At 43.7% G+C, this 27708-nt stretch overlaps 4 protein-coding genes across 4 annotated transcripts in view; 2 read left to right on the forward strand and 2 right to left on the reverse strand.

The window, feature by feature from the left end:
• LOC128462081 (semaphorin-6D) overlaps nucleotides 1-8730 on the forward strand; it is a 27094-nt gene extending 18364 nt beyond the window's left edge. The window contains exons 12-22 of the mRNA XM_053447343.1: nucleotides 171-298; nucleotides 1348-1479; nucleotides 1604-1759; nucleotides 1945-2118; nucleotides 2215-2355; nucleotides 3024-3101; nucleotides 5257-5315; nucleotides 5411-5464; nucleotides 6026-6276; nucleotides 6356-6457; nucleotides 6691-8730. Coding sequence (XP_053303318.1) covers nucleotides 171-298; nucleotides 1348-1479; nucleotides 1604-1759; nucleotides 1945-2118; nucleotides 2215-2355; nucleotides 3024-3101; nucleotides 5257-5315; nucleotides 5411-5464; nucleotides 6026-6276; nucleotides 6356-6457; nucleotides 6691-7890 — 2475 coding nt within the window. The 3' untranslated portion in view covers nucleotides 7891-8730. The remainder of the gene's footprint in view (nucleotides 1-170; nucleotides 299-1347; nucleotides 1480-1603; nucleotides 1760-1944; nucleotides 2119-2214; nucleotides 2356-3023; nucleotides 3102-5256; nucleotides 5316-5410; nucleotides 5465-6025; nucleotides 6277-6355; nucleotides 6458-6690) is intronic.
• On the reverse strand, nucleotides 8312-11940 carry LOC128462094 (zinc finger protein 585B). The gene is made up of 2 exons (XM_053447378.1): nucleotides 11123-11940; nucleotides 8312-10945 (listed from the first exon to the last, which is right to left on the reverse strand). Exons 1-2 carry the CDS (start codon nucleotides 11319-11321, stop codon nucleotides 10314-10316), a joined length of 831 nt encoding a protein of 276 aa, XP_053303353.1. The 5' UTR covers nucleotides 11322-11940; the 3' UTR covers nucleotides 8312-10313.
• On the reverse strand, nucleotides 11668-12808 carry LOC128462099 (Krueppel-like factor 13). Its single transcript, XM_053447383.1, has 2 exons — nucleotides 12544-12808; nucleotides 11668-12329 (listed from the first exon to the last, which is right to left on the reverse strand). The coding sequence occupies exons 1-2, from the start codon at nucleotides 12785-12787 to the stop codon at nucleotides 11977-11979; spliced, it is 597 nt and encodes a 198-aa protein (XP_053303358.1). The 5' UTR covers nucleotides 12788-12808; the 3' UTR covers nucleotides 11668-11976.
• Nucleotides 12809-13501: 693 nt separating this feature from the next.
• si:ch211-264f5.6 (carcinoembryonic antigen-related cell adhesion molecule 5) lies at nucleotides 13502-27646 on the forward strand. The gene is made up of 10 exons (XM_053446935.1): nucleotides 13502-13637; nucleotides 14005-14334; nucleotides 17354-17517; nucleotides 17651-17777; nucleotides 18880-19158; nucleotides 21597-21875; nucleotides 22352-22606; nucleotides 22708-22825; nucleotides 25129-25166; nucleotides 25898-27646. Exons 1-9 carry the CDS (start codon nucleotides 13589-13591, stop codon nucleotides 25145-25147), a joined length of 1620 nt encoding a protein of 539 aa, XP_053302910.1. The 5' UTR covers nucleotides 13502-13588; the 3' UTR covers nucleotides 25148-25166; nucleotides 25898-27646.
• The last annotated feature ends 62 nt before the right edge of the window (nucleotides 27647-27708 follow it).

Raw genomic sequence — 27708 nt, forward strand, 5'->3', positions numbered from 1 at the left:
GAACTGAATGAGTCCCAGTAACACGTGTGTGTGTGTGTGTGTGTGTGTGTGTGTGTGTGTGTGTGTGTGTGTGTGTGTGTGTGTGTGTGTGTGTGTGTGTGTGTGTGTGTGTGTGTGTGTGTGTGTGTGTGTGTGTGTGTGTGTGTGTGTGTGTGTGTGTGCGTTCTCAGGCTCGTCTGAACTGTTCGGTTCCTGGAGATTCGTTCTTCTACTTCGACGTTCTTCAGTCTCTCACCAACGTTCTGCAGATCAACCAGAGACCTGCTGTGGTTGGAGTGTTCACCACTCAAGCCAACAGGTGTGTGTGTGTGTGTGTGTGTGTTTGCGTGTGAGCGAGTCTCTCGTGGCTGTTGTTAAGTCTCTGTGCTGGTGACACCTAGTGGCCAAAGCCATCATGTTTTTCAGTCATAGTTTGACATCATGTATCAGTTGATGGTTCTCGTTAGCCTGGATGCCAGACGAACTTAGCCCCGCCCACAACATTTTGGTCGGGCAGTTCGGTCTGGAGTCGCTCCATTGGGAAAAAATGATGGGGCGTGTTTCAACTGACCAGGAAGTAAAATTCCTCTTCGCTCAATTGGATAGACCTACAACCAATCAGAGCAACGTAGTATGTGACGTATGCAAAGCATCGCATTGTGAGTTATTTACTAACGCTGGGTTCACACCGGACGCTTCAGCGCAGCGCCAAGCCTTAAATAACAGCTGGCTCCCATCCACTCCCATGTTAAAACTTTGTGCCGGTCACACCGGAGGCTGAAGCACCGCGAGGCAGCCTTGGCTCCTCGCGGTGCTTCAGCCTCCGGTGTGACCGGCACAAAGCCGTGCAGCGATCTACTGGATCAACGGGTGATATTATTAGCGCTGCCCGGCGGTTCAGCCTCGCTTCAGTGTCCGGTGTGAACAGCCAAGCGCCGGGGCGATAGGGATTAGCGCGGTGCTCTGGCGTCGCCTCCACGTTCTGTGTTCCTCTTTCAAAATGAATGCGCTGTCGATGTCTTCTAAAACAGACTCAATGGCAGCATCTACACATCTCAGCTCGCCAGCGGCAGCCATGTTTGTTGAAAACGAATTCAACCCGAGGGCACTGTGATGATGTGGTTGATTACGTTACCGTTGATCATCTGTCAATCATCGTATAAAGCCCGCCCTGACAATCTGATTGGCCCGGTCGGGCCATAATTTTTTCCCAATGGAGCGACTCCAGACCGAACTGCCCGACCAAATTGTTGTGGGCGGGGCTAAGTTCGTCTGGCCTCCAGGCTAGGTTCTCGTCATACTGACGTTATTTAACATCTTCACTCAGAAAGACTCTTGTCTTATTGAACGATGATTTTCTTTTGTCAGTATCCCTGGTTCTGCAGTTTGTGCGTTTTACATGGACGATATCGAGAAAGTCTTCAATGGAAAATTCAAGGAGCAGAAGACCAGCGACTCATCCTGGACACCGGTTCCTGATGAGCTGGTTCCCAGACCGAGGTGAGAGCTTTGTGTCTTCAGCATAAAACAAATCATCAAATCACAGACTAAAGATCGTTGACGATCACCAAGATGATTAAAAAGAAGAACGGCACATATGACTTGACATGTTTTTGTTTTTCAGACCTGGTGTGTGTGCAGGCGATGGTTCGGCTGCAGAATACAAGTCGTCTGTTCAGTTTCCCGATGAGACGCTAACTTTCATCAAGTCGTATCCTCTGATGGACGAAGCGGTTCCCTCGCTCAACGACCGGCCCTGCTTCACCCGCACGTCCAGCAGGTAACACGTAGGAAACAGGCCGGCATCGAACCCGGCTCGACTTGTGATGAGACACATCAACCAGTCCGTTAAATCGTTAACTTAATCATGAAGTCGTTCAGCATTTGAACTCATATTTATGTTTATGTTTATGTTTGTGACAAAGTTTGAAATGTTTCAAACTATTTGTCTTTTTTTTCTCTCAGGTCCAAGTTGACTCAGATCGTTGTGGATGTTCTGGCCGGTCCCTTCAAAGACCGCACCGTCATGTTCCTCGGCTCGGACGACGGACGAGTCCTCAAGGTTCTGGCGAGTCTTCATCCCAACGACAGCTTCGGCTCCAAGCTGCTGGAAGACATCGACGTTTACAACCCGTCCAAGTGAGACTCGTGTGCTCTCGTACTGACGTCTCCGTGAGCGGCAGAATGATCTGTTTTAAGACAAAGGTATTCTCCTTCCTTCCTGTGGTTGTCCAGGTGTAACGTTCAGGGTCAGGAGGACAGGAGGGTTCTGGGACTGGAGCTGGATAAAGAGCATCATGCTTTGTTCGTGGCCTTCAGCAGCTGTGTGATCCGAACGCCGCTGAGTCGCTGTCCTCAACACGGGTCGTGTAGAAAGTGAGGAAACGTTTTCAGGTCCAGAAAAAAACACATCTGGATCAAACCCGAACACTCTGCACCTGAAATACAGATGTTCAGACAAACTCACTGATATGTTTGTTCTGTAAATAAAATTCCATCAATTTTAACTAAACTTAAAAATGTGAAGCTTGATTTGGAAACATAATCAATAGTGTGTGTGCCGTCGAAATTAGAGGTCGTTCATCACACACACACACACACACACACACACATATACACACACATACTCAATGATCAGACTGGTATTAATGAGGTTGCAACAACTGTGACTCCACAACAGACAAGTTTCTAAAAGATGCTCTTGAGTGGAGGTGTGTGTGTGTGCGTGTGCGTGTGCATGTGCGTGTGTGTGTGTTTGTGTGTGTGTTTGTGTGTGTGTTTGTGTGTGAAGAATTGTTTTCATGTTAGATACAAATTATAGTAGTATGATATATCTGTCCTGAAAGGTGCCACTGCAGGTCATCTGTTCTAAATCTCCACATGTACGTGATGACAATATCTTTTATGATTATTACATGAATGGTTCAGTCCGTAGGATTTAGTGACACCTATTGGTAAAGGTAAAAATTGCAGCTAACTGAAATATATATAAACACAACAGAGGTTTTTAAATGAAAGGAAATGTGAAACGTTTGTGTCTGCAGAGCCTGTCTGGCCTCTCGTGACCCATACTGCATCTGGCTGCGGACTGGGAGTTGTGCCAACATGGCGCCGGGTTTCAAGTACGTATCCCCCCTCTCTCTCTCTCTCTCTCTCTCTCTCTTTCTTTCTGTCACTTCCTCGTCCATCTGACAGATAATAAAGCTCTGACAACTCTGATGATCATAAATCTGCTGCGGTGAGCCAAATGTCGTATATGTTGAAGATGTAAATCCACGATGCCTTTCACGCTGGCTGCCAAAGTAAAAAGATGAATGTGAAGACATAAGGTCAACTCATATTAAAATGCAGGCGTGAAGTGTATGTGCACAATGTGGTATAAATAGTTTGAGATCATTCAGGAGTTTGTCATAGAAACACAGGAGGAGAAATAATAATCTATAATCAATAATGACGATGCTGATGATGGAGGGATGAAAAGGAGGAAAGTGTTTAGATAAAGATATTACTCTGAAACATCATGAAACTGTTGCAGCTGAAGAAAGAAGATGATAGAGAAAAACACATTTCCCAACATTTAAAGAATGAAATGTTGATCTGAGACTTCGGCTGTGGAGATAGTTTCTCCAGTTTCTGTGTTTGTAAAGTCCTGATGTGGTGAAGAAATCCTGAATCAGTCCTGTCAAACGGATCTGATGATCACCTGGTTTCCCTTCAGCTGCTAAACTCACAGGAAACTGAAGAAAACTAGAGCTGACATTTTAAACAAGAGATTAAACCGGACAGGACGAGTGCGTGTAGATACAAAATTTGACGAGAAATTAAACAAAGATATGATGCAAGAGGCAGAAAGGAAGAAGCCAAGCGAAGACGAGTGATGAAGAGGAGAGAGGAAGTGAGATCTGCGACCCTAACCCTAACCAGAGAGAAGAAAATCAACCTAAAGAAATGAAGCTGAGAAAACGTCTAAAAGATCTAAAGTGTCGGAGTTGAAGTGAAGAAGTTTCCTTGGACAGATTGAAAGATTCACATCTGTCTCGTGTCTTTATATGAAGTGACGACCGCACGTTAAAGCAGTTTGTTAAATCTTCATCGTGTTAAACTGAAACCTCCTGTTTGCACCGTCGTCTCCGTGAGCAGCTTCAGAGCCTGAATATAAATCCTGTTGTGTGACCTCATGAACGAGGCGTTCAGGTGCAGGATCTCACTCAGTTTGTCTCAGCTCGTCCCACGGAGACGGAGAGAGATGAGCGATGAGGAGATAAATGTTGAGCCAGTGAGTGAGTGAGTTGGGCTGTGACAGATGAGGAGGGTTTACTGACGAGAGGAAATCATCTCATTATAGAAGACAAAAGATGATTTGTCAATATGGGCTATATGAAAAACATTTGATTGACAAAATACATGTTCAAATGTGGAAAATAATTAAAGACAGAGTTGAAATAAAAACCCGATGTTATCATGGCTGTCGACTGTGAACGTGTTTACTGATGAACCGCAGATTAGATCCACCACACGAGTCGCAGCTAAATAACTTAGCACAGTTTCTGCCTGGCTCCTCCCACGCACTCGCCATGACATCACCACAGTCCAAGTCAGTCTCATTTAAAAGTCCACAAAGTCGGGTGCTGACCGAGAAGTAGAACGTTCCTCTCTCAGTGCTCCACTCGCTGCATTCCACTGACGCTGGTCGATCACCTGCCTTATACCCGCCATGGTCTCCCCCCCCCCCCCGAGGACAGCAAGCTGATGATCCAGGGGTTTGAATCAGGCCCAAGACTCTGTTGCTCGGTATTTTTATGTTTTTACAACATGTTGATGTGTGTTGACAAGAAGTAAAATGACCGTTAAAGCGTTTTTAAAAACATGAATCTATAAAGACTTTAAATGAGGTCTCTTGATTCCTCTAGGACTTGTTTCTGACTCTTCTCTGGATTGTCTGAAGGTTGGAGGGAACTGTCAGTGGACGCGTTAAACAGAGTCTTAGGCGCAGACTTCATTTACTGGAGACGCGCTAACCTGAACGCAACTTAACTTTTCCTGCTGCGGAGACGCAGTGGTTGAGATTTCGTGCATAATGGCCGCCGTTTGTCACTGTGTGTCTCCTGATTGGTCGGGTGTCAGCCTCCTAGTCGTCTGTCCCCTCGGTCGACCTCTGTCTTCACACTGAACAATGAGCTGGAGAAGACGGATGTGACATAATGTAATTAGCGTTGTCTTGGCTCTGCCACCGTGGACACTGAGTCTGTGTCTGGTTCGATTCCCGTGTTTCCTCAGGTCGGGGTTTGAGCAGGACGTCGAGGGCGACCACTCGCTCCTCGGTGACGGCTGCCAGGGTGAGAGAACTACACATCTGATACACACATTTAACTACACAATAAGACCAATGACATCTTTTCTTGCAGTTTTTTTATCTATTAAATTTTTGCAGGTGACATTTTCGTTATGACACGAAACCAAGAGTCCGGAGTCGACTCCGCCTTCGGTAAGAAGCTCCTTTTGGTTTTTGCTTGATTTCAGCTGCAGAGAATCATGGGAGATGGAGTTGTGTAGAAAACCAACACACAGAGTCATGCTGCAGCGCCGGGGCTACGTTCATGCAACAATTTCTGTTCATGTAAATGATGGTGATTCTTCTGTGAACTTTACGTTAGAAATTGTTACAGGAAGTAGAGTTTTATTCCTGATGGAGAAGAAGATGATCATGATGAGACGAGAGGGTTCTGTTATAATATTGTATAATTTTTGGACATCTCCCAAAAGAATAAATTAAGATAATGGCTCTACTATATCTTGTTAGGGTAACACACACACACACACACACACACACACACACACACACACACACACACACACACACACACACACACACACACACACACACACACACACACACACACACACACACACATTCCTTAGGTGAAGAGTTGAAATCAAGAGATATATTTTATGTTTATTATTGTTCACAGTTTGATTCTAAAATATAAATTTGTCTTTGACTAAATTAGAAACAGATTTATTGGTTTGACTCATCCTGTGTCTCCAGGTGTTCATCGTCTTCCAGATGTGGATCAACGCGCCGCAGCTAACGTCCACTATACACTTCTGATCGCCTGCGTGTTGGTGGCTTTCTTCTTGGGTGCCATGTTGTCAGGCTTTATGATGTCATGCTACTGCGGACGCAGTGCTGCTCAGCGGGCACGGCGTCTGGGAAAAGACTCTGAGATGTCGCTGCCTCACGCTCTGTCGCTGAGATCTCTCGCCAAGCTCAACGGTCTGCTGGAGCGAGCGCCGAAGGTGAGTGGACAAGGGCGAGATGAACGAAACCTGGTTCCACCTGCTCTCATTCTTCTTCTCTTGTTCCATCGTCCCACAGGAACACAAACTGGACGTGTCAACTCCAAAGATGGACAGCTCCTCCATCCCGAGCGGACAGCCAGGCCTGTCGCTGGGAGACCCTGAGCTCAACGGGTCGCAGGTGAGCGTTGAAATAACATCTTCATCAATCTGTTGAAACAACGTGTCAGAGAAACTGAATCTTCTTCAAGAGGAGGAAGATAAATATCAGTCTCATGTCTGTGTTCACTACAGGTGCGATAAGCTTAGCTTAGCATAAAGCAAAGGGTAAACTGCTACAGGAGTCTTCAGTCATGTGACCGGGCTTTCCGATGCTAACACGTTGATGTTCAACAGGTAACAACTTCTCTTCAGTCTTTGTCGGAGACGGACGGTGAGCTGTCCGGTCTGCCCACCCCGGACTCCACCCCCCAGCTGCCCATCAAGAGCATGAAGGCTCTGCAGCAGCTTCAGTACGAGAAGAACCAATACTTCAACAACACAGTGGCCAAAAGCCTCCAGACTGGATCCAGTCCGGGTTTCGTGGCCGTCGTCGGGAACTCGTTCACACCGCAGGTGTTCCCCCGCCCACATCACCATGGCAACAGTCTGAGCAATGGAGCAGCCCACGGAACTTCTTCGACTTCGCTGCACCTCCCTGAGGAGAGAGAGGTCTTGAATGAGGAGCGACGTGTGACAACAAGAGGTGGAGGAGGAGGTGGGGGAGGAGAGGGAGGATCTGGAGGCGGAGTCTACCATCATCACCATTCGCAGCTGTCTCTTGCGCAGGCGGCGGCGAACGTGTCGGCGCTCGACGAGCTGCTGAAACACATCCACGAGGTCAGTGCGTCAGGCACCGGGGGCATCAAGGTCCTCACCTCCATCTCCTCGTCCTCGCTGCTTCCGGGGCCGTCGGCCTCGGGGGGGCAACATCATCCCGTTGATCAGGGTCACCTGACCCACCACAGCCATCACCATAGCAACCACCACAGCATCAACAGCCACTGTGGAGGTTGTCGTCACCACCAGCAGAAGATCCCAGAGACTGAAGGTGCATTGTACAACAGCACCGCCGCGCTGCCGAGGGACGCCCTTCACAAACGTTTGGACGCACCCTCCCAAAATTCTGCCTCCTCCTTCGCCACCTCCTCTTCTTCCTCCTCCACACCGCTCCAGCCAAAGGGGATCCCAGAGAGACTTGGAATAAGCAGTGTCTCTGTGGCACGCCACCACTCCCAACGCCACTCGCTAATCAAAATGGGCAGTGGGGGAGCTGCTGTTCCCCGTCACCACAGCTTCAACCAGCGGGGGGCGCAGCATGCTCACTTTCTAGCCAGGATGAACACCAACAGCAGCAGCAATGGCCCCCCGGCCAGAATCCACTGTGAGAGCCAGCGGCCGTTGGTCACCAGCAGCTGCCTGACGCGGCAGCACAGCTACACCGACGGGCCACACGTGCAGCGGGCGGCGATCGTCCGGAGAACGGCGTCGCTCAAACCTCAAGTCCCGCCTAAACCCTTGTTCCTGCCAAACACAGCGGCCTCAGCAACAGAGGTGGGAAAATACAACTACTGAAACTGGGAGAGGAGGTGGGGCCATGATGGTAGCTGCCGTCCTCTCTGAGTGAAACACCGACACGCTGCTGCCACATGACAAAACAAGAGCTATGATGGGACGAAGGACACAGAGGACTCATCAGTTTCCTGTAGTCCCTTATTGCTCCACTGAGACAAGGGGGCCAGCGCCGCCCCGCTGCTTCACCACTGGATCCTAACAGCTGGGCTCACAGTCATGAGCAGAACGGCGCTGAGCATCGATGAACATCCACAGGAGACATTCCAGCAGTGAAGGACATCGATGATTCAGCCCTGACGAGACAAAGAGCTGATCTACCGTCTCCGCTGAACGTTTCTCCAGGACATCGATCAAACAATTTGTGTTCAGAGAGAAAAAAACACTGAAAACGTGAAAATGAAAGAAAAACAAACATCATTGCTTGTGAAGTTTGAAAGACTTTAATGAACCAACATGTCAACGAGAGAAGGAGAAGTGAGATCAAACGTGATTCATTCAATTCATTTTTGTTGAATTAGTTCAATTGATCCTTAAAATCAATTAAAATGACTAATTTACCTCAAACGATTTCAGTTGTCTCTTTAACCTCAGAGCAGACTTTTTCATAAATCAGCTTCAATAAACGTTTGTAAAGTTTGATCTTTTCTTCAAAGCATTTTCTCTCTCCTGGTTTCTAAAGTGACGTTCTGAAGTCCAGAGACAATAGACGAAGTTGAGTCGGTTCATAAAGTTCTGCTCAATGTTTTTTGTCTTGTTTAAAGTAAGAAAATAAGCAATAAACATAATTTTAGGCAGTCAACACAACCGTAGTTTAACGTGTTTCATCTGAAATCAGTGATGTTCTCGTTCATAGACAGAAGATGCTGAGGGTCTCATGGGTTCTGGTCCTTAGCTCCAGGAGATGTAGGGACCTCTGGGGGCCCAGGGGCTGGGAGGGTTTGGGTGAAAGTCCTGGATCCTCTGATAAAGTCTGTTTTACATTTCATATCCTTTCTATCCAGCTGATTGGCCAATGCGGAGTGGACGGGCTGGGCTGTAAGGTCTGACCATGTCCTGGATGTGGGAGTCACTGGTAACCACTGAAGGGAGTGTGTTTACACACACAAACTGTAAAATATCATCCGGATATGTTGTGTAGCTAGTGTTTGTGAAGCAGCAGCAGCAGGTTGTCGGGTCCGACTCGTTCAAACAGGAACATCCAGGTGAGGGGCGGAGCCTGTAGAGCAGCAGGAGGCGGGACATGATGTTTAAACTCTGCTGTGGACAGATCAGTGTTGTTGTTTACAGCTCGTCCACACCGGAGTCGGCCCTCATCACCAGAAGATCTGGAATCTCCTCGTGTTTCCAAGTGGACGTCTTCATCTTCTACGTGTCCGGCTCCTCTTCTTCATCCTGAGATCTTTGTGTTCTTCCAGTTTCACGTCACGTGTTAGAAACCTCATCCACACGTCCACTCGCTCACTGGGAAGCTTCCACACATTGTCCTGCTGGTTCCTCACATGGACTCTGACATGTTACACACATGTTACTGAGAACATCCAAACGTGTCAGAAACATGTCAGGACTTCGAATCAGGACTGAAAACAGTTTCAGTCTCTGGTGTGTCCATGAGTTCCTGAAGAGTTTTTAATGTCTGAATAAATTTCAAGTGAGCAGCAGAAACTGATGGAGGCCTGAATGTCCTCAGGACTTTTCTGTACGTCTCATCCTACAAACATTTAGTTTCCTGACGGTCTTGAAGGTGAATGGATCAGACCCCGTTTCAGGATGTGAAGCATGAGATTTGAGTTTTCAGATTCAGTGTATTTAACGTTAGAAACCTTCAGTAGAAATGGTCTCAGTGTAAATAAACGCTCATGTGACTGTCAGGAAATGTCTCGTCACGGAGTGAACTATTTTAAATTAACTTTTTTGTACAGCACCTTTCATACAAGAAAAGCAGCTCGAAGTGCTTTAAATACAATATAGATGATAAATGTAAAACCATGTAACTCGTAATGAGAGTTGTAAGATCTAGTTAAAGTCTGAAGTAAAGAGAAATATCTTAGGTTTTCTTTCAAAGACGTTTACTGAACAAACTTCTCAGATATCGAGTCTGTTCCTCAACTTTAAAAGGTGCATCAGAGATTTTATCTGGGAACATCTGCTGCAGATGTTCTCAGTGTTCTAGAGGGAACAGTTCACTCGAGGCAGCTGTGGTTCTGTTAAAGTTAAAATCATAAATGTGACTCAGAGAAAATAAAATCGTTATTGATCACAGGCTTTAATAAACAAACACTGATGAGTGTTTTAATGTTTAATTATTTCTGTTATAAAAATAAGAATCTGTGTCTTGGTCCATGTTAATAAATATAAAAAACTTTAGATTTATTTACATGTCAAACGTGGTCCACACTGATTGAAGAGGAGAAATGATGAGATGTTCAGTTTTCAGTCTCCAAGTTTGAATAGAGGCTTCTCCTCTGAATCGCTCCAGCGTGTGTGCGAATGTGTCGCTTGTAGTTCGAGTTGTCGCTGAACCTGCGGCCGCACTCGTCGCAGCAGTACGGCTTCTCGCCCGTGTGGATCCTCAGGTGCTTCTGATAACCGTCGAACCGCGTCAGCCTCTTCCCGCAAATGTCACACGTGTACGACTTGTCCACTTTGCTGTCGACGCTCCGGTGCACCTGCACGTGTTTGGCCCAGTGGCCGCGCTGAGCGAAGGCTCGGCCACAGATGGTGCAGATGTACGAGTCCACCACCTCGGACAGAGGAGCGTCCAGCTCCGGCTGAGTCAAGCTCAGATTTTCATCCTCTACTGACGTCCCTTGCCGAGGGTCCTCCTCCTCCTCCTCCTCCTCCTCCTCCTGTCTCTGGAACATTGACGAAGTCGTGTGGTTGTTGACCTCCTCCTCGGTTCCGTCACTCTGGAACAGCTTCACGTCATTCTGCTCCATCGTCTGCTGCGTCTCCTCCTGCTGAGTGGACCACGACTCCTCGTCCTCCTCTTTGATCTGAGGAGACTTCATCTCGTTCAGGTCGACACTGAACCTCCAGTCCTGCTGCTCACAAAGAGCTGAGGAGAAGGAGGAGGAGAAGACCAAGACACAAAGAAGAAGAAGAAGAAAGAGGAGAAGAAGAAATTGATTTAGTCAGTTTGCAACATCAATATTAGAAACAACAGTCATTGATGTTAAAATGCGTCCGGGCTCACTCTCCGGTAAGGAGCGACAGAACGGACACTTCCACTCACCTCCGCCGCTGAGCTGCACCGCGACCCGGGGCTTCCTGCTCAGATCCAGCAGCCTCCTCTGGCGGTCGATCTCCCGCTTGGAGCGGGAGATCTCCTCCTCGTACTCCGCGATGGTTCTCCCGAACACTCGGAAGATTTCCTCCGCGGCCGCGCTGAGTCGCTGCGTGATGAGCAGCTGCAACATCTGGATCTTCGACATGTTTACCTCTCACACTTCCGGGTTCATGTCCCTGCGCATGCTCAGTGTGCAGCTGGGATGCGTCACTGCCTCCTGCTGGAGGAGCAGAGCTGCTACATCACAACGTCTTTGACTTTTTATTTAAGAAAATATTTTTTTACTATGATATATATTGATATATATTAATATAATGTGTTAAGTTACATGAAATGAAAGATGAGCTGTTTTATGTGCATGTTTCATTGATGATAAATGTTAAACTGCATCAGTGGCAGATTTTTATTCAGAGTGTTTTCATATTTTTTATTGTTAAATGATGAAGGGTGAAGTTCTCTGAACTTTGAAGTAAAAGTATTTAAAACTGCAGTAACTGATTCTATCTTTATTTTTAAACATGACAAAATGTTTACTCTCAAATGTTGTCTTTTAAAATAATGTTTGTGCATTTTAAATCTTATTCCCTTTCTCCATTTTGATATTGTCAGCTTCTCCATGTTCAGAGCTGTGACACGTGTCACATGTCAAGGTTCATGTCGGGCTGAGGCCTCTCCTCTGACACAAGGTGTTTCTGGAAGCAGGACAGGAGCCCCAGTACGGCCGCTGAGCGGACTGGTCCACTCAGCGGACTGGTCCACTCAGCGGACTGGTCCGCAGGTTCACCGTCAGGTTTCCCTTCTCAGTACGAGCAGCTGAACGGCTTCTCGCCCGTGTGGCTGCGGACGTGCTGCACCAGTGTCGCCCTCCGGCCGAAGCTCTGTCCGCAGACATGACAGCTGAACAGCGGTGGGAGTGACACTTCGTCCTGCTGCTGTGGTGACCTTTGACCTGTGGACTCCTCTGGTCTCCGGTACTCTTTGCTGTCCTCTGTGTCAGAGTCAGAGGCTCCGTCACCAGATTCTCCACCTTCAGCTTCACATTCAATGAGCGGGCCCGAGGCTCGGGGCCCCTCCTCAGCACCATCGGTCTGAACCAGCTGTCCCAGCTGCTGGTCAGGACACGCTTTGATCCATGAGGGGGCGCACTGAGGGTCTAAGGAGCAGAACAACCAATCAATCAAACTGACTCATCATGGAACCAGGAAGTGACGTCAGAAGGTTTGATCACTGAAGGAAGTCAATGGTCAGTTACCATGGCAGCAGCATCAGCTAATCCACATTAGCAGGAGAGATAACAATAATAATAATAATAATAATAATAATAATAATAATAACCGCCGGTTCTTTGACCCGGGTTAAGTCCTGACCTGCTGCCCAGATCCATGCGCCCTCCTCGGACTTCAGTCCGTCCAGCTGCTGCTGCTGGCGGTCGATCTGCTCCCGGTACCGGGCCAGGGTTCTACCGAACACCGCCACGATGTCTTCGACCACCGCCGCGAGCCGCTGGTTCACGAATATCCGCAGAGTCTCCATCTCCGACAGGTCCGCGGCTCCGGGATCTCGGGGCGGAGAGCCGCGGGTCGGCGTGGAGGTGATCCGGTCCCCGGACATGTATCCATCCAGAGTGTAAACACGTCCTACAGTGAAAGAGTCCGACAGGAAACAGGGTCCGCTCTTCAAAGGTTCCGCCATGGGCGGCTGTGGCTGAGGGGTAGAGAGGTCCTCCTCCAACCTGAAGGTCGGCAGTTCGATCCCCAGTCCGACCCATCTGTATGCCGAAGTGTCCCTGGGCAAGATGCTGAACCCCGAATGCCCCCCCCTCATAGAATATCGATATATAGATGCATATAGATGCTCTGTGTGTATGTAAAACTGTGAAGAGCTTTGAGTCCTCAAGACTAGAAGAGATTAATAAATTCAAAACCATTTACCACTTAGAAGAGATTTTAATCAAACAGTCGAATAGTTCAATTAAGTTGATTAAATGAGGAAAGTAAAATTTTTACTAATTTAATAAGGTGAGTGAAACCACTGGCCGAGGTGTCCACATGGTGGCAGCAGAGAGTCAGTTTTAATCTTAAAGAGAATCTACAGAAGAAAAACATTAGACCAATGTGATGTCAAATGTTAATCTATCACTCATGTTATCATATTAACATTCAGTTTTAATTTTATTCTGAAGACGTCCACAAACACCCACAAATACACACACACTAACCAAATGTAATGTTTAACTGTATGTAAACTAAAGTCAGTGTGCTACTGGGTGTGTGTATAATGAAGTGTGTGTGTGTGTCACTGGCTGGGTGTGTTTGTTACTGGGTGTGTTTGTTACTGGGTGTGTCCTGGTGAATCAGGTTCTCCCTCCTCGTCTCTTCTTCTCTGTCTCTGTTGAAACATTGACTCGTTCACATGGATCCTTTCAGCTTCAAAACGTTTCTTCTCTTTGTCGGTTTGATCGGTGAGAACATTATTCATATTATTTTATTGATGTTTTGTTATTATTTTCGATGTGTTTTCATAAAAGTGTTTATATATATATATATATATATATATACACTTTCAGACAACAAGTCTGAAAGACACTTTCAGTCTTGTTCAGTCTTACCTGCTGCTGAAATAAAGTAAAAATGCTGGGTTCATGCTGATTAGATATTTAATAATTTTATATTTGCTAGTTTCATTCATGATACTTTGTTTTCCCATTATTCCCTGGGGTTGTGTGGGGCTGTGTGTCGGTCTTTGTGTGTCTATCTCTGTGGGTCTGTATATATGTCTGTCTGTAACTGTGTGTGTCTGTGTTTGTTTGTGTGTCTGTGTGTGTGCAGGCTGCGGCTCGGCTCAGGACATCCTCCCTGAAGGCCCGCTGGATGCCGTGCTGTCTCGGGACATCGTTCTGAAAACGCTGCTCAACAAACCAGATTATTCTTTTATCATCTGGAACTATAATGATGGATCCGAGCAGATAAATGTGGCCACCATATCAGCCATTGGGCTGAAGACGAACCCGCTTTACGAGGGGCGCGTGGCCATTAATGCGACCAACGGCTTCCTGACCCTGAAGTCTCTGAAGGTAGACGACAGCGGAGACTATAGCATCACTATTGTGAAACCTGATGGAGCCACGATAACAGCCGAGATCAAACTGCGAGTCCTGAGTGAGTCACTTGATTTCATGGTGCTACTCTTAAATGTAAACTGCTTCTTTAAATACATCTATGATAAAGAGTAAAAATGCATCAAGCTTTCAGCTATTGACATCACAATGAAACTCGTGAGCTACACCTGAGACTAGAAAACCCTCTGGAGGGAACAAATGGACGAGTTTCCCAGTTTCCTTCTGAGACAGGATGTTCCTAATGTTCATAATACTGTATAGGTGGAAGATAGCTGTCCTAGAGACTTGTTTTATATGTGCTTCACATGTCCTGGTCCTAACTCAGGTTCCTCATTGTGGAACTGGGGGAGAAACTAACACCAAGGGGACTATCTGGTCCCACAGTGTTTCTCTCAGATGTTTAGGGACATCTACAATGAGCTCAGTCTGAATTTAGAAGTAAGAAGTTGTGGGTCATCCAGACCTGGATGTTCTTGAGACGTTCCTGAAGTTTGAATCAGTGATTAGATTCATCAGGCTTCATATATGTACAGCTGGGTGTCGTCTGCGTCACAGTGGACGAGGGGCTTTCTGAGGATGTGGCCTAAAGGAGCAGATATAAGGTGAAGAGCATCGGTCCTGGGACAGAACCCTGTGGAGCTCCATGACTCACCTGTGTGTGCATGGAGGAGTCAGTGTTAACATGAACTGAAATCTATGTGATAATATGATTTAAACCAGTCTAATGTTCCTCTGGTCCCAACATGTGGATCCAGTCTCTGTAACAGAATCCTATGATCTGTGGGGTCAGATGCTGAACTAAGATCCAACAGGACCAGGACAGAGACATGTCCATCATCTGAGGACATGAGCAGCTCGTTAGGAACTGTTAACAGCTGTTTCTGTGATGATTCTAAATCCTGACTGATCAGTTCTGTGTCAGTCATCACAGCAGCTCAGCATCAGGTTCTTCTGGGTTCTGGACATGAAGGTTTGATGTGGGTCCAATCAGCTACAACATCTGGAACTAGAGTGGGCAGCCGGTTAACAAAGATATATTAATCTGATTTAATATGGAACTGTCAATTGGATGGAAAACTTCCTTAAAGTCAAGTTGGGACTTGAGTCTAGTTATTCTGTGATTGTAATTGAAAATGAGTGTTTTAGATTTACAGTGTGTATGATAAGTTTTGACAATGGTCAATAAGGCAGATATTAAAAGAAACAAGGTAAAAAAACATAAAGAACAATAAGAACTAAAGAAAATACATTAATGTATACAATCTAAAATGTGGTGTTGAGCTTCCCTGCATCAGCCGCAGCGAACAGGAAACTGCTTGAGACGGTGAGATCACCACAGACCAAGTTACCATGGTGATCTACCCTGACAAAAGGGGAACAAGCTTCATGGATTGAAAACTCTGAATTAAACCTGAAGTGGAATTAAACCTGGAGTTGAATTAAACCTGAAGTTGAATTAAACCTGAAGTTGAATTAAACCTGAAGTTGAATTAAACCTGAAGTTGAATTAAACCTGAAGTGGAATTAAACCTGGAGTTGAATTAAACCTGGAGTTGAATTAAACCTGAAGTTGACCCGATAAACACAAATCTTGGTTCGTATGTCAGTGCTCTGCAGCATCACTGGGATAAAAACAAATCTGTGATACAGTAAAAAAAGAAACTGTAACAGGGACCCTATCAAGGTGTGGCTCCCCACTGTACTGCACATATATATGGATGTGAGTGTGAGTGTGTCAGTTGTGCGAAATATGTGCAGAATGCGTTGACTGAGCTCAGAGGCAAGATTTGACATGTTACTGCACACAGAGTCCTCCCTCCCCCCCCCCCCCCACACACACACACGCACCTTGCCCTAATTCTTCTCTGGTTAGTCCTCATGTTTGCTCAGTCGACAGTCGTGGCCACGGGCTCCGTGTTTCCTTGTTCGTCAGTCTGACGCCTCAAGGACATTTGGTCACATTCATACTGACAATAACTGATCAGATTCAGGAGGTCAAAGGTCACATATCTATTGTGCTGATTGATTTGATATGAGGACACAATGACACGTAAGAAGGTAAAAGTTCCTCATAAGGTGCGGCTACTGTCCGTTACTTAACGTGTGAACACAGGAGGAATCAATCAGTCAATCAAATTTTATTCATATTAACATATACTGAATTTGTCTCATAGATCTTAACAAGGTGCGACATCTTCTGTTCTTAACTCTCAACGAGAGCAAAACAAGAAAACCTCAGAGAGAGTCACACGTGAGGATCCCCCTTAAAATACAAAGTTAGGGTTAGTTTACTACATTGGTTAGAATAAACAGCTAACCCTAACCCTAACCCAACATCGTGGACAGTAATTGCATTGAGCAGTTATTGTCAGTAATGATGTTTCTGAGTAGACATATTGTATATCAAGCAGTCTTGCCACCATAATCCACATTTCATTGTCATGATCCACTGACACTGTCGGGTTTCCACCGTTGTGCTCAACAATCAGCCGGAGAGCTCAGTGTGACGTGGTGGAGGAGAACAGATGCTCAGCAGCTTCACTGTGTTCACACATCGTGTTTCTGATGAAACTATGATTAAGAGGAAACTCTTTTCTGTCAGAACTGGTTACCACTCCTTCACCTTGCCACTTTACAAACAGGACGGGCTGCAGCGAGACGCAGAACGAGTCCAGCAGGTCTTCTCCTCTGTCTTCATTCACTGCTTTCAGCTGATCTCACAGATTCAGCTTCAGCTCAGGTTACAACACGTTCTTACCACGACATCAAACTCCTGTTTTAATGTTGATGGAAAAATCCTGAATTGTTCGCAGGTGAAACTATCAGTTTAGTTTAAAAAAGTGAAAGAAAGAAATGATTAATAACTAAATATGTTGACACCTTTATATATAAACAGATGTTTTGTGTTGCCGTCCTGACGACTCGTAAGGTCTTGATTCAGACAGAGATCAACAGAGAGATGCTCAGAGACCAGACTTTCTAACAACAACTCTAAGTGTGCTCACAACCTGTTACCTCATTAATCTGTTAGTAAATGAACCTGTGGTCTGTCTCTGCAGAGCCGGTGTCTGACGTCATCATTAAGTCAAACTTGCCAGAGGCCGTGGAACACAACAGCACCGTCGTCCTCACGTGCTCGGCTCAGGGCTCCTTCCTCAAGTTTACCTGGATCAATGGCTCCGCCCCCATCGTCGATGATGGAAAACGACTCCTGATTAAAAACGTCAGTTAGTTTTTTAACATCTCATTTTTTATTTTCTGTAAAAACTGGACTTGTTTCATGTTAGTTTAACTTTACAGTAACATCATAGATGTGTGTGATGACTGATGCTCCCTTTACATTGATGATGTCACAGGAGGAGATGACCAGCACACTGACCATCAAACCTGTTCTCAGGTCGGATCTGATTGGTCCAATCTTCTGCACTGCTGCTAACAATCTGGAGAATGAGAAAAGCCCGGCCTTCAAACTCACAGTCCACTGTGAGTACAGCACCGCTGCACCATGACTCCTCCCACACAGGAAGTGACATATCAGCCTGTGCCTGGTTAGCATTGGCAGCGTTAGCCACCAGAACTCATCAAACAAAATTCACCTACATGTGACCACACACCGGTTTGGTTTATTCCTCACTTTAAAGGTGATGTCAGGGATCTCTGCGATTGATCATTTGTTTTATTTCAGTAAACTTCTGATTGACATGGTTGTCATAGCAACTTAGAGGCCAATCAGAGCTGATCTGTATTATGTGACATTCTATTTTTTATGTGGTGCTGGTTTTAAAAAAAAAGTAAGTTTCATTGAGCTTTTATCTAAAGTGAGTCACAATAAGTGCATCAACCATGAGGTACAAACCCAGAACAACAAGAATCAAGAAAGTACAATTTCTTCAAGAAAGCCAAACTACAAAGTGCAATAAGTAAGTGACATTTCAGGTGCTGCTGTGGTCATGTGATGCTGTGGTCATGTGATGCTGTGGGCGTGGCGTTATCAGGAGAGCTTTTTAAAGAGACAGGAGCTCAAACCAGACGCTGTAACAGGTGCTGAAAGAGGAAGAAAGTGTTTTCTGAACATTGGAGCATGAAAACATTTTACAGTAACAACACTAATTAAAATGATAAACATGAATATGAGTGTGTCGCTGTGACTCGTTGGCATCTCACCAGGTCATGGTTCTGGTTTGAGTGCTAGTTGTTGACCTGGTTCAGCCTCTGGGTCACGTTTCTGAAGACCTCCGGTGAGAGTAATGCGCTCCGTCTTGTTTCCAGGTGACTCGTGGTGTTAATATGGTGACGTGTGTTCACGGGATGCTCCACCTCCACTAGAACCACAGTGTGTAAACAGCAGCTCTTCCCTCATGACTAAGCTCAGAGTGAAACCACACGCCTGCTGCTTCACCTGTTACTGATTAATCTGCCTCAACAATCAACTCACTGTATTGAGGATGAATCACGAGTCAAATATATAGAACAATCGCCTTTATATACAGTAACTGATGGTAGTTATACAGTTTCATATATATATATATATATATATATATACATATATACACATACTTAAGGAATTTCTGTTGTTTGTCCACAGATGGTCCAGACAATGTGATTATCTCTCCTGCCTCAACGCCTCAGTACATCCAGGCGGGCTCTAACTTCAGTCTAGCGTGCTCCGCCCTCTCGTCTCCGCCCGCCACCTTCAGCTGGTTCCAGAACCTAAAGGAGATGGAGGTGCCGGGACCCGTTCTCTCTCTGGGGGCGATCGAAAAGCTGGGCTCAGTGAAGAAGGTGCAGAACTACACCTGCAGGGCGCAAAATGCCAAGACCCTGCGCAACCTCCCGTCTCCCGCTGTGTCCTTTGGTGTGATGGGTGAGTGACACCTGCCGCTGAGCTTTCTGGGAAATACTCAGAACAGACGGCATGTTTTAAAAGGGTCCGATTATTACCATATCATTCATCATATAAATAATTTATATATATCCATATATGTAAGTATTATTTGAATATAATTATTAACAGACTAATAGTTAATTGGTCTTAATATATTTATCAATAGATAAATAGTTTATAATGTAAATATAATTATTAACAGAACAACTGCTTTCATGTATAAGTACAATCATAAATAACTAAATAGTTTACATGTATAAATACATCATGAATAAAGAAATAGTTTACATGTGTATATACATGTAAACTATTTATTATTTATATATACACTACCGTTCAAAAGTTTGGGGTCACTTAGAAATTCCCTCATTTTTCAAAGAAAAGCACAGTTTTTTTCAATGAAAATAACATTAAATGAATCAGAAATACACTCTATACATTGTTGATTTGGTTAATGACTACTCTATGTGGAAACCTCTGGTTTTAATGAAATATCTACATAGGTGTATAGAGGCCCATTTCCAGCAACTATCACTCCAGTGTTCTAATGGTACATTGTGTTTGCTAATCGCCTTAGAAGATTAATGGATGATTAGAAAACCCTTAAAAAACCCTTGTGCAGTTATGTGAGCACAGCTGAAAACTGTTTAGCTGGTGAGAGAAGCTACAAAACTTCCTCTGAGCTAGTTGAGTATCTGGAGCATCACATGTGTGGGTTCCATTATACTCTCAAAATGGTCAGAAACTGAACATTTTCTACAACAGTGTGAAGTACTCCCTTCACAGAACAGCACAAACAGGCTCTAACCAGAGTAGAAAGAGAAGTGGGAGGCCCCGGTGCACAACTCAGCAAGAAGACAAGTATATTAGATTCTCTAGTTTGAGAAACAGACGCCTCACAGGTCCTCAACTGGCAGCTTCTTTAAATGGTACCCGCAAAACACCAGTGTCAACGTCTACAGTGAAGAGGCGACTCCGGGATGCTGGCCTTCTAGGCAGAGTGGCAGAGAAAAAGTCATATCTGAGACTGGCCACTAAAAAGAAAAGATTGATATGAGTAAAAGAACACAGACATTGGACAGAGGAAGATTAGATCAAAGTGTTATGGACAGACCAATCAAAGTTTGAGGTGTTTGGATCAAACAGAAGAACATTTGTGAGACACAGAACAGGTGAGAAGATGCTGGAGGAGTCCTGACACCACCTGTCCAGCATGGTGGAGGTCATGTGACGGTCTGGGGCTGACTGGTGCTGGTAAAGTGGGAGATTTGTACAAGGTAAAAGGGATTTTAAATAAGGAAGGCTATCACTCCATTTTGCAACACCATGCCACACCCTTTGGACAGAGCTTGATTGGAGCCAATCTCCTCCTACAACAGGACAATGACCCAGAGCACACCTCCACATGATGCAAGAACTATTTAGTGAAGAAGCAGGCAGCTGGTGAGCTGTGTGTAATGGAGTGGCCAGCGCAGTCACCAGATCTCAACCATTGAGCTGTTGTGGGAGGAGCTTGACCGTATGGTCACAAGAAGTGCCCATCAAGCCAATCCAACTTGTGGGAGGGGCTTCAGGAAGCGTCGGGGGGCATTTCTACAGATTACCTCAACAAATGAACAGCTACAAAGACAAAGGTCTGCAATGCTGAAACTGCTGCAAATGGAGCATTCTTTGACAAAAGCAAAGTTTTAAGAACAAAATTAATATTTCAAATAAAAATCATTATTTCTAACCTTGTCAATGTCTTGACTATATTTTCTATTCATTTTGCAACTCATTTGATAAACAAAAGTGTGAGTTTTCATGGAAAACACGAAATTGTCTGGGTGACCCCAAACTTTTGAACGGTAGTGTATATATATAATTAACGAACAGATAAATAAGTTAACTGACTCTGAATGTGTTTGAAACGTTAAAACCACTTCAGACGTTTACAACTGAAACTAAAACTGACTGAAACCTGGTTCCTCCCCTGAGGCGCCTGTTTAGTTTCTGTGTTAACTCGTAATTGAGAGGAGGGGAGGAGTTTGTGTGAAGCAGAAAATCAGGTGAATGTTAGGGTCCTTTCCTTTCATAAAATCTGACATGTTTTTTCACCAAAAGCACATAAATCACATTGATCCTGAAGATCCTTAAAGTAAAAACATGAATGCAATATTTCTTAACTCTACATGAGTTATCTTAAGTAAACCCCTAAAAAAAAGTTGTAGTTTTTGAGATATGAAGATTTTCTCTGCTCCTCTCCCGACACTCTGATGCCACAGTGTAGCCCTGACTACCTGCTGTAAAAGAATGAACGTTCTAAATATTATGGTTTTATTTGAGATTGAAACAACAATGTCCCGTTTGGAGCCACCACCAGGGAGGGCTCTTTTCAGACGTCTTACTTCACTTTTATTTTCCCGCTCTGTTCTCAGATGCCATCTCTGGCACTAAAATCACCGGTCCGACCGTGACGCTCATCGCTGGCAACAGCACAGCCAACCTGAGCTGCCGGGCGACGGCCGGCACCGTGGAGACCACGACCTGGCTGAAAAACAACAAACCCCTGTTGGCCAGCTCCCGCCTGGTGTTCGCAGCTGACATGAGCTCCATGATGATCAACCCGCTGCAGGGAGACGACACCGGACAGTACACGTGTCAGCTCAGAAACACCGTCACCACCGAGCAAGCATCGTTCAAGTTGGTGGTCAACTGTGAGTACAGCTGGTTTGCAGCTCAGTGACTCAGGAGATAGTCGGTCCGACTTGTTCACAACAAAAGGAACATGTTGGGGGGGTGGAGGGCGGGAAGATTTGTGTTCTTCTAGTCTCACGCCCGTCACGTGTTAGAAACCTCATCAACACATGTACATGTTAATGTCTGAAAATAGACTAACAGACCTGCGATCAGTTCAGTTGTCTATCAAGAGAAAAACTTTTCTTACAGCTGCAGATTTATCAATAACAATACATTTATATTACTCTGCAGTGGAACCTGAAGATGCTGATAAAATTAGATAAAATTAGTGATTAATCAAACTTAATGTATGAACTCATCTTATTCTTTCTTCTGCTTGCTGCCTTCATGCTAAGCTAGGCTAACGACATCCTAACAAACACACTAATTCACAGTGATGTGATATCATCAAAGCCATACAACAAATCATTTTTATAATTCGCTCTGTGTCCAGTTGGTCCTGAAACAGCGTTGGTGAAAGGCGAAGAGGCTGTGGAGGTGAACGACCCCATCACACTCACTTGCTCTGCATCGTCCTACCCAACCGCCAACTTCACCTGGAAGTTTAATGGCACAGCGACCGACATAAAGACTGACAAGTACACCATCGACAAGGCCAAATACAAGAACACTGGAACGTACACGTGTGAGGCACACAACGCTGTCACCGGGAAGACCGTCACATATAGCCACAAGCTGTCCGTCAAAGGTGAGAGGTCTTTGGGAGCGCAGCAGCGAAATGTCTTTATTTGAGATTTTAAAAGAACCACTCATCTCGTATCTAATTCTGTGTCTGTATCGTTATCGTAGAGGAGGGGGCGTTGGATGAAGGTCTCTCAGACGGCGCCATCGCAGGAATCGTAATTGCCGTCCTTGTCGCTCTTGCTGCCGCCATTGGATTGATCATATACTGTCGACAGAAAGTTCCGTAAGTAATCTGATACTATGATACTCTGATACTCTCAAACTCCTAGAAATGATCAAATGAGATGTTCACTTTTATTTGCAGATTTCAGTTAGTTTTATGGAATAAGAAAACATTTCTGTCGCTGTGATGTCAGACTCATTGTTAGAGCAAGAACCATGTGTCTGTTTACTTTTGGCCGAGAAGATAAAGTAGGTCTTTGCGTGTTTTATTCTTCTGAACAATGATTCCCATTTTTCTTTACTTTGCTGTTTTTTTGAGTTTGCTGTGTTTGTGTTTCATGAACTTCTTGCTTTCCTTACACTTGGTAATCTGTGTTAAGCTAATGTACACACACACACACACACACACACACACTATTTCCTGGATTTTGATTGGCGGTTGTGTCTCTGTGGTTCAGGGCATATCTTTGTGTGTCAGTGTAGGAATGGGAACATGTGAGTTAGGTGTCCATGTTTTAAAGAGAGTAAAATGGGTTTGACGCCGAGTTTAAACGTTAAAGTTTTTTTTGTGTGAAACGTATTCCTTGTCATTCTCATTCAGATGTTAACATTAGTCTCCATTTAAGTTGTTTTATATAAAACATTGTGTAAGGTGTCAGAGGGCCCCCCCCCGGGCCCCGGGGCCTCAGACTTGTTAATGTCGGACGTGTTAACACAATGACAGGACACCTTTATAGACAATTTCAGAGCTCATCGTCACAGGTCAGGGTTAGGGTTAGGTTCTCCAGCCTCTAAATCACAGACACAGAAAACTCTGGTTTGTGTCTACTTTAGTAAACGATGACACGTTCTCTTCCTGATTGGTTCTCATCAGTCACATGACTCGACTATCAGCGGTGAACACAAAGCTTCGCTAACACTTCCTGTCAGTAACACTTCCTGTCAGTAGCACTTCCTGTCAGTGACTCGTCACCATCACTGCACCTCCTTCAGAGGAGTTTCTGTTGCTAAGCAACCATCTGCAGAGGAGACAATCTACTTCCTGTTTACATCACATGACCAGTGTGTCTTCACATGTGTTCAGGTGGATGTGTAGTTCCCTCATCAAATCAGGAACAAATCTGAACTCCAAACAGAATCAGATTTTTTTTTTTAAATGATCTCACCCCACGACAATGTTGTCTTGAACTGGTTTAACTTAGGTACAATAAATCACACACACAAACACGCACACACACACTCCCTCCCCCAGTCGTTCATGGCCTTCAGTCTATGGTATTTAAAAACAGTCTGACTACATTCTTTCATATGACCTTAAGGTGTGTTTGTGTATAAATGTGTGTGTGTTGGTGGGTTGCCTGTTAAAAGTCTCACTTTTAATTCACTGTCATATACTGACTTAGTCTGTGGTTGTTTTGCACTTGGAGTGGACTCTTATTTCTAAATAACTGCTGAATGCTGGGAAAAGTTTGAGTCAGTGATGTCATTGGTGTTTGATTGGTTCATGCGAAACTGATCGATCGTTACAAACCACAGAAACATGAACATCCTGCTCTTCGTGCTGCGTCACTAACGTCCTCATCCTCAGATTCTATTATCATTAAATCTATGAATCAGCTGATTGTTGTTTTCATTCACAGTCCTTACGAAACGTTAAACCAAGATTACATGTTTACATGTATTTAGTAAAAACATAAACATACGTTGTAGTTTAATCATCACTGCCTCATCTGCATCAGTGTAAACTTTGCTCGTCTTGTTTTATCTTGAAACTCTGACGTTGTGTCTTAATCTGGACAAAACTTCTTAGATGAGAACCTGAGCTTTGACACACTTTTTTTTTATAGATTTAGATTATATTAAGTATTTATACCTGTTGTTATAATACATTTTATAATGTAAATGTTATTTTAAATTTAGAATTTTCGAATTTTAAGTAAAAAAATAATTTGTAAATGTTGTTATTATACATTTAGATTGTATAAATAATTAATACATGTTTTAATAATGGAGTTACATTTGATACATTTATATCAAATGTTATCATAGATTTAAAAAGTTAGATGTGTTCTTTGTCAGGAGTTTTTCTCATGAGGGCGCGGCATGACTTTCAGAGAATTGCAGGAATGTCACGGTCGTGTCTACACTCGTCTTCTTCTCATATTGTAACTGTGGTTTTCTCTGATTTATAAGCAGAAGTGGATTCTTTTCAACCCTGTGACAGATTGACATCTTCATATGTTGTTCTGTATTAATCCATTTCATTTTCACAGTTTGTTTCTGAAGCTACAGATAATGTGTTGTCAGTTTATTCTTCTCTCTTTGATAACTTATCAGTCTAATGGTGCTGACTTTATTTTTCAGGGTCGAGTCTCCGTATTAAAGACAGATGCAGGCTGAAGGTAAGACTCTCTCTCACACTTATGCCTGTGTGGCTCTAATATGATGATGATGATGATGAAGACTTAAAGTTAGAGATACTACAAACAGAAAACAACCGGCTACGGATAACTTATCGTATCATATAAATACCAGTTTAATCTAAAAACGTAACAATGTTTGTGTTTTATCAGAAAAAGAAAAAGTTTCGTTGTTGTACATTAATGAAATTTCATTATTGAATTGATCTCACAGGTTTAAAATAAATGTATTGTTTCATGATTTAAAAAACAAACTCCCAGCAGTAATATGTTACGTTATGTTACATTTTGTATCGTTATGGTACTTTGTTACTTTAAATTACATGACTTTACCTTACGCCACATTACATTACTTTAAGGTAAGTTACTTTTACATGTTACCATACGTGAATTGAGGTTACTTTACCTTACATTACTTTTATTACTTTATATCACGTGCTATTAAATAATTTCTTTACGTCATTTAATTTATGGTACTTTACATTACATAACGTTATGTTTCTTATATCTTCGTCTTCTTCTTCTTCTGTGTTGTGTGGTGGTGAAGAGCCTAGTCTGGTACCAGGCAGCAGACAGGGCTGGTACAAGTGAAGGTTGTTAACATGGAGCAGACAGTGTCTCACCCGAACCCACTGAAATATATATTTACATATCTCCTCCCTGCTCGTTTTCTTTTATATTTTCAGGTCAGTAACATTTTCTTATTCTTTTAGATTCTGCGACAAATATCAGATCATTTGCTTCCCATGATCCACCTGTGCAGCTGGGAGGCGTATCCTCATGGAACCAACCGGTTTCCTCTGAAGTTCCTGTCAAACCAGTTTGCCCTTCCCCCTCTCCCACTCTTCGTTGTCGATGGCAAGAGGGAAAACTTGACCTTTTAATTTGAATGTTTTGTTTAAAGTCAGTTGATGATTCTGTGTTTGAATCTTCACTGTTTATCGTCCTTTTTTTAACCTTTGTCCGTGACAAATGTCAGTGGATCATCACCCCCCCCCTCCCCCACCCTGGTTCAGCGCCTCCTTACACAGTCGGAGACGTATTGTGTGCAGACTCCGACACAATGAGTGCTTATCCTGAAACCTGAGAACACACACATATAGGCGCGAACACACACACACACACACACACACAATCGCTGATCTGGAGTTTTTTAACTCACCTGTTTTACACTTGTCAACAATTTCAACAAAACTTAATTAACACATCATCGTCGTCTCCTCTTTATAAACATCCCATGAAAAAGCATTGTCATTGAATATATTCAGACTGTGGCGTTAATAATCACTAACGATAAACAAAATATATTAATACTAGAAGTATAATATAATCAATGATAAAACTATTATTTTCATAAAAAAACGGAGTTAAAAATATCATGATAAAAAACTAATATTCATAATACTATAATCATAAACTGATATTTATTAATGAAATGATGTTAATGATCATAATTGATGATATCGTAGAATTAACTTTGAAATGTCAGTCTTGTCTAATAATTATTATTCAACTATAATTCAACCTATAAAAAAAGATGACAATATTATCGTGATATCGCTATCATGATGATATTGTACATGAAACAGCTAAAGATTTAAATTGAATTAATTTCATAAAGACAGCAACAGAGAAAGAAACTGTAAAACAAAACCGGTTAAAACTATGCGAAAAAAACGTCTTCATTAAATAAAGAGACGTGTCTCTCCCTGATTTCTCAGCTGTGACTGGTTTTCTTCATCTTGATGGTTCAGTATTGTTGTCCCTGTTGAATCATCGGTGGAGACGAGCGTGGACGTGCACAGACGAGTCAGCGACATGAAGGTGAAGAAAACCAAACACAAAAAGGCGGGAAGGTGTGAGTGGGCGGTGACATCGTCTGAGGTTTGGAGGGAACATTTTCTTGGTGCTTTGATAGATAAAGATTTAAACCGAATGAAAATATTTCACTCGACGTCTGAATAGAAAGAAAATATTTGAAGTTCAGGTTTTCTTTTATTTGTTGAGTTTTCTGTTTCAGACCTAACGATTTTGGTTTTGGTTTCTGATGATAATTTTATCGTTTGTGATTTCAGACTTGAACGTGCACTGATCTCCAGTAAGAAAAGTATTTATTTTGTTTAGTTCAAATCACAAACCAGATAAACTGGAGCTGAAGATCGTAACCAGACTGAATGTTCAAACTGATTTAATTTTCACTTTTCATCCTGGAATATTTTTGAAAAAGTATTTCATTATGTCACATTGAACAGGAAGTGATGTCATAGGCTGCAGCGACTCAGTCAACCTTAAAGAGAAGCAACGCTTGCTGTCAATCATCAGATAGAATGAACGTGTTGTATTTTGCTTCATGTCGTTTGTTAACGTTGATGTGATCAGTGACACGTTTTCTGATGTTTACAGGTTCTGACGTAAAAATAAACTGTAAAAAAATAACATAAAGGTTGGAAATATTTTACTAATTTTGTCTTGTCGTGTTTTTATTTTAATTACATAGAAGCTTCAGTTTGACTGATCACAGCCT

Source organism: Pleuronectes platessa, chromosome 18 (genome assembly GCF_947347685.1).
Source record: "Pleuronectes platessa chromosome 18, fPlePla1.1, whole genome shotgun sequence".
Taxonomy (NCBI): domain Eukaryota; kingdom Metazoa; phylum Chordata; class Actinopteri; order Pleuronectiformes; family Pleuronectidae; genus Pleuronectes; species Pleuronectes platessa.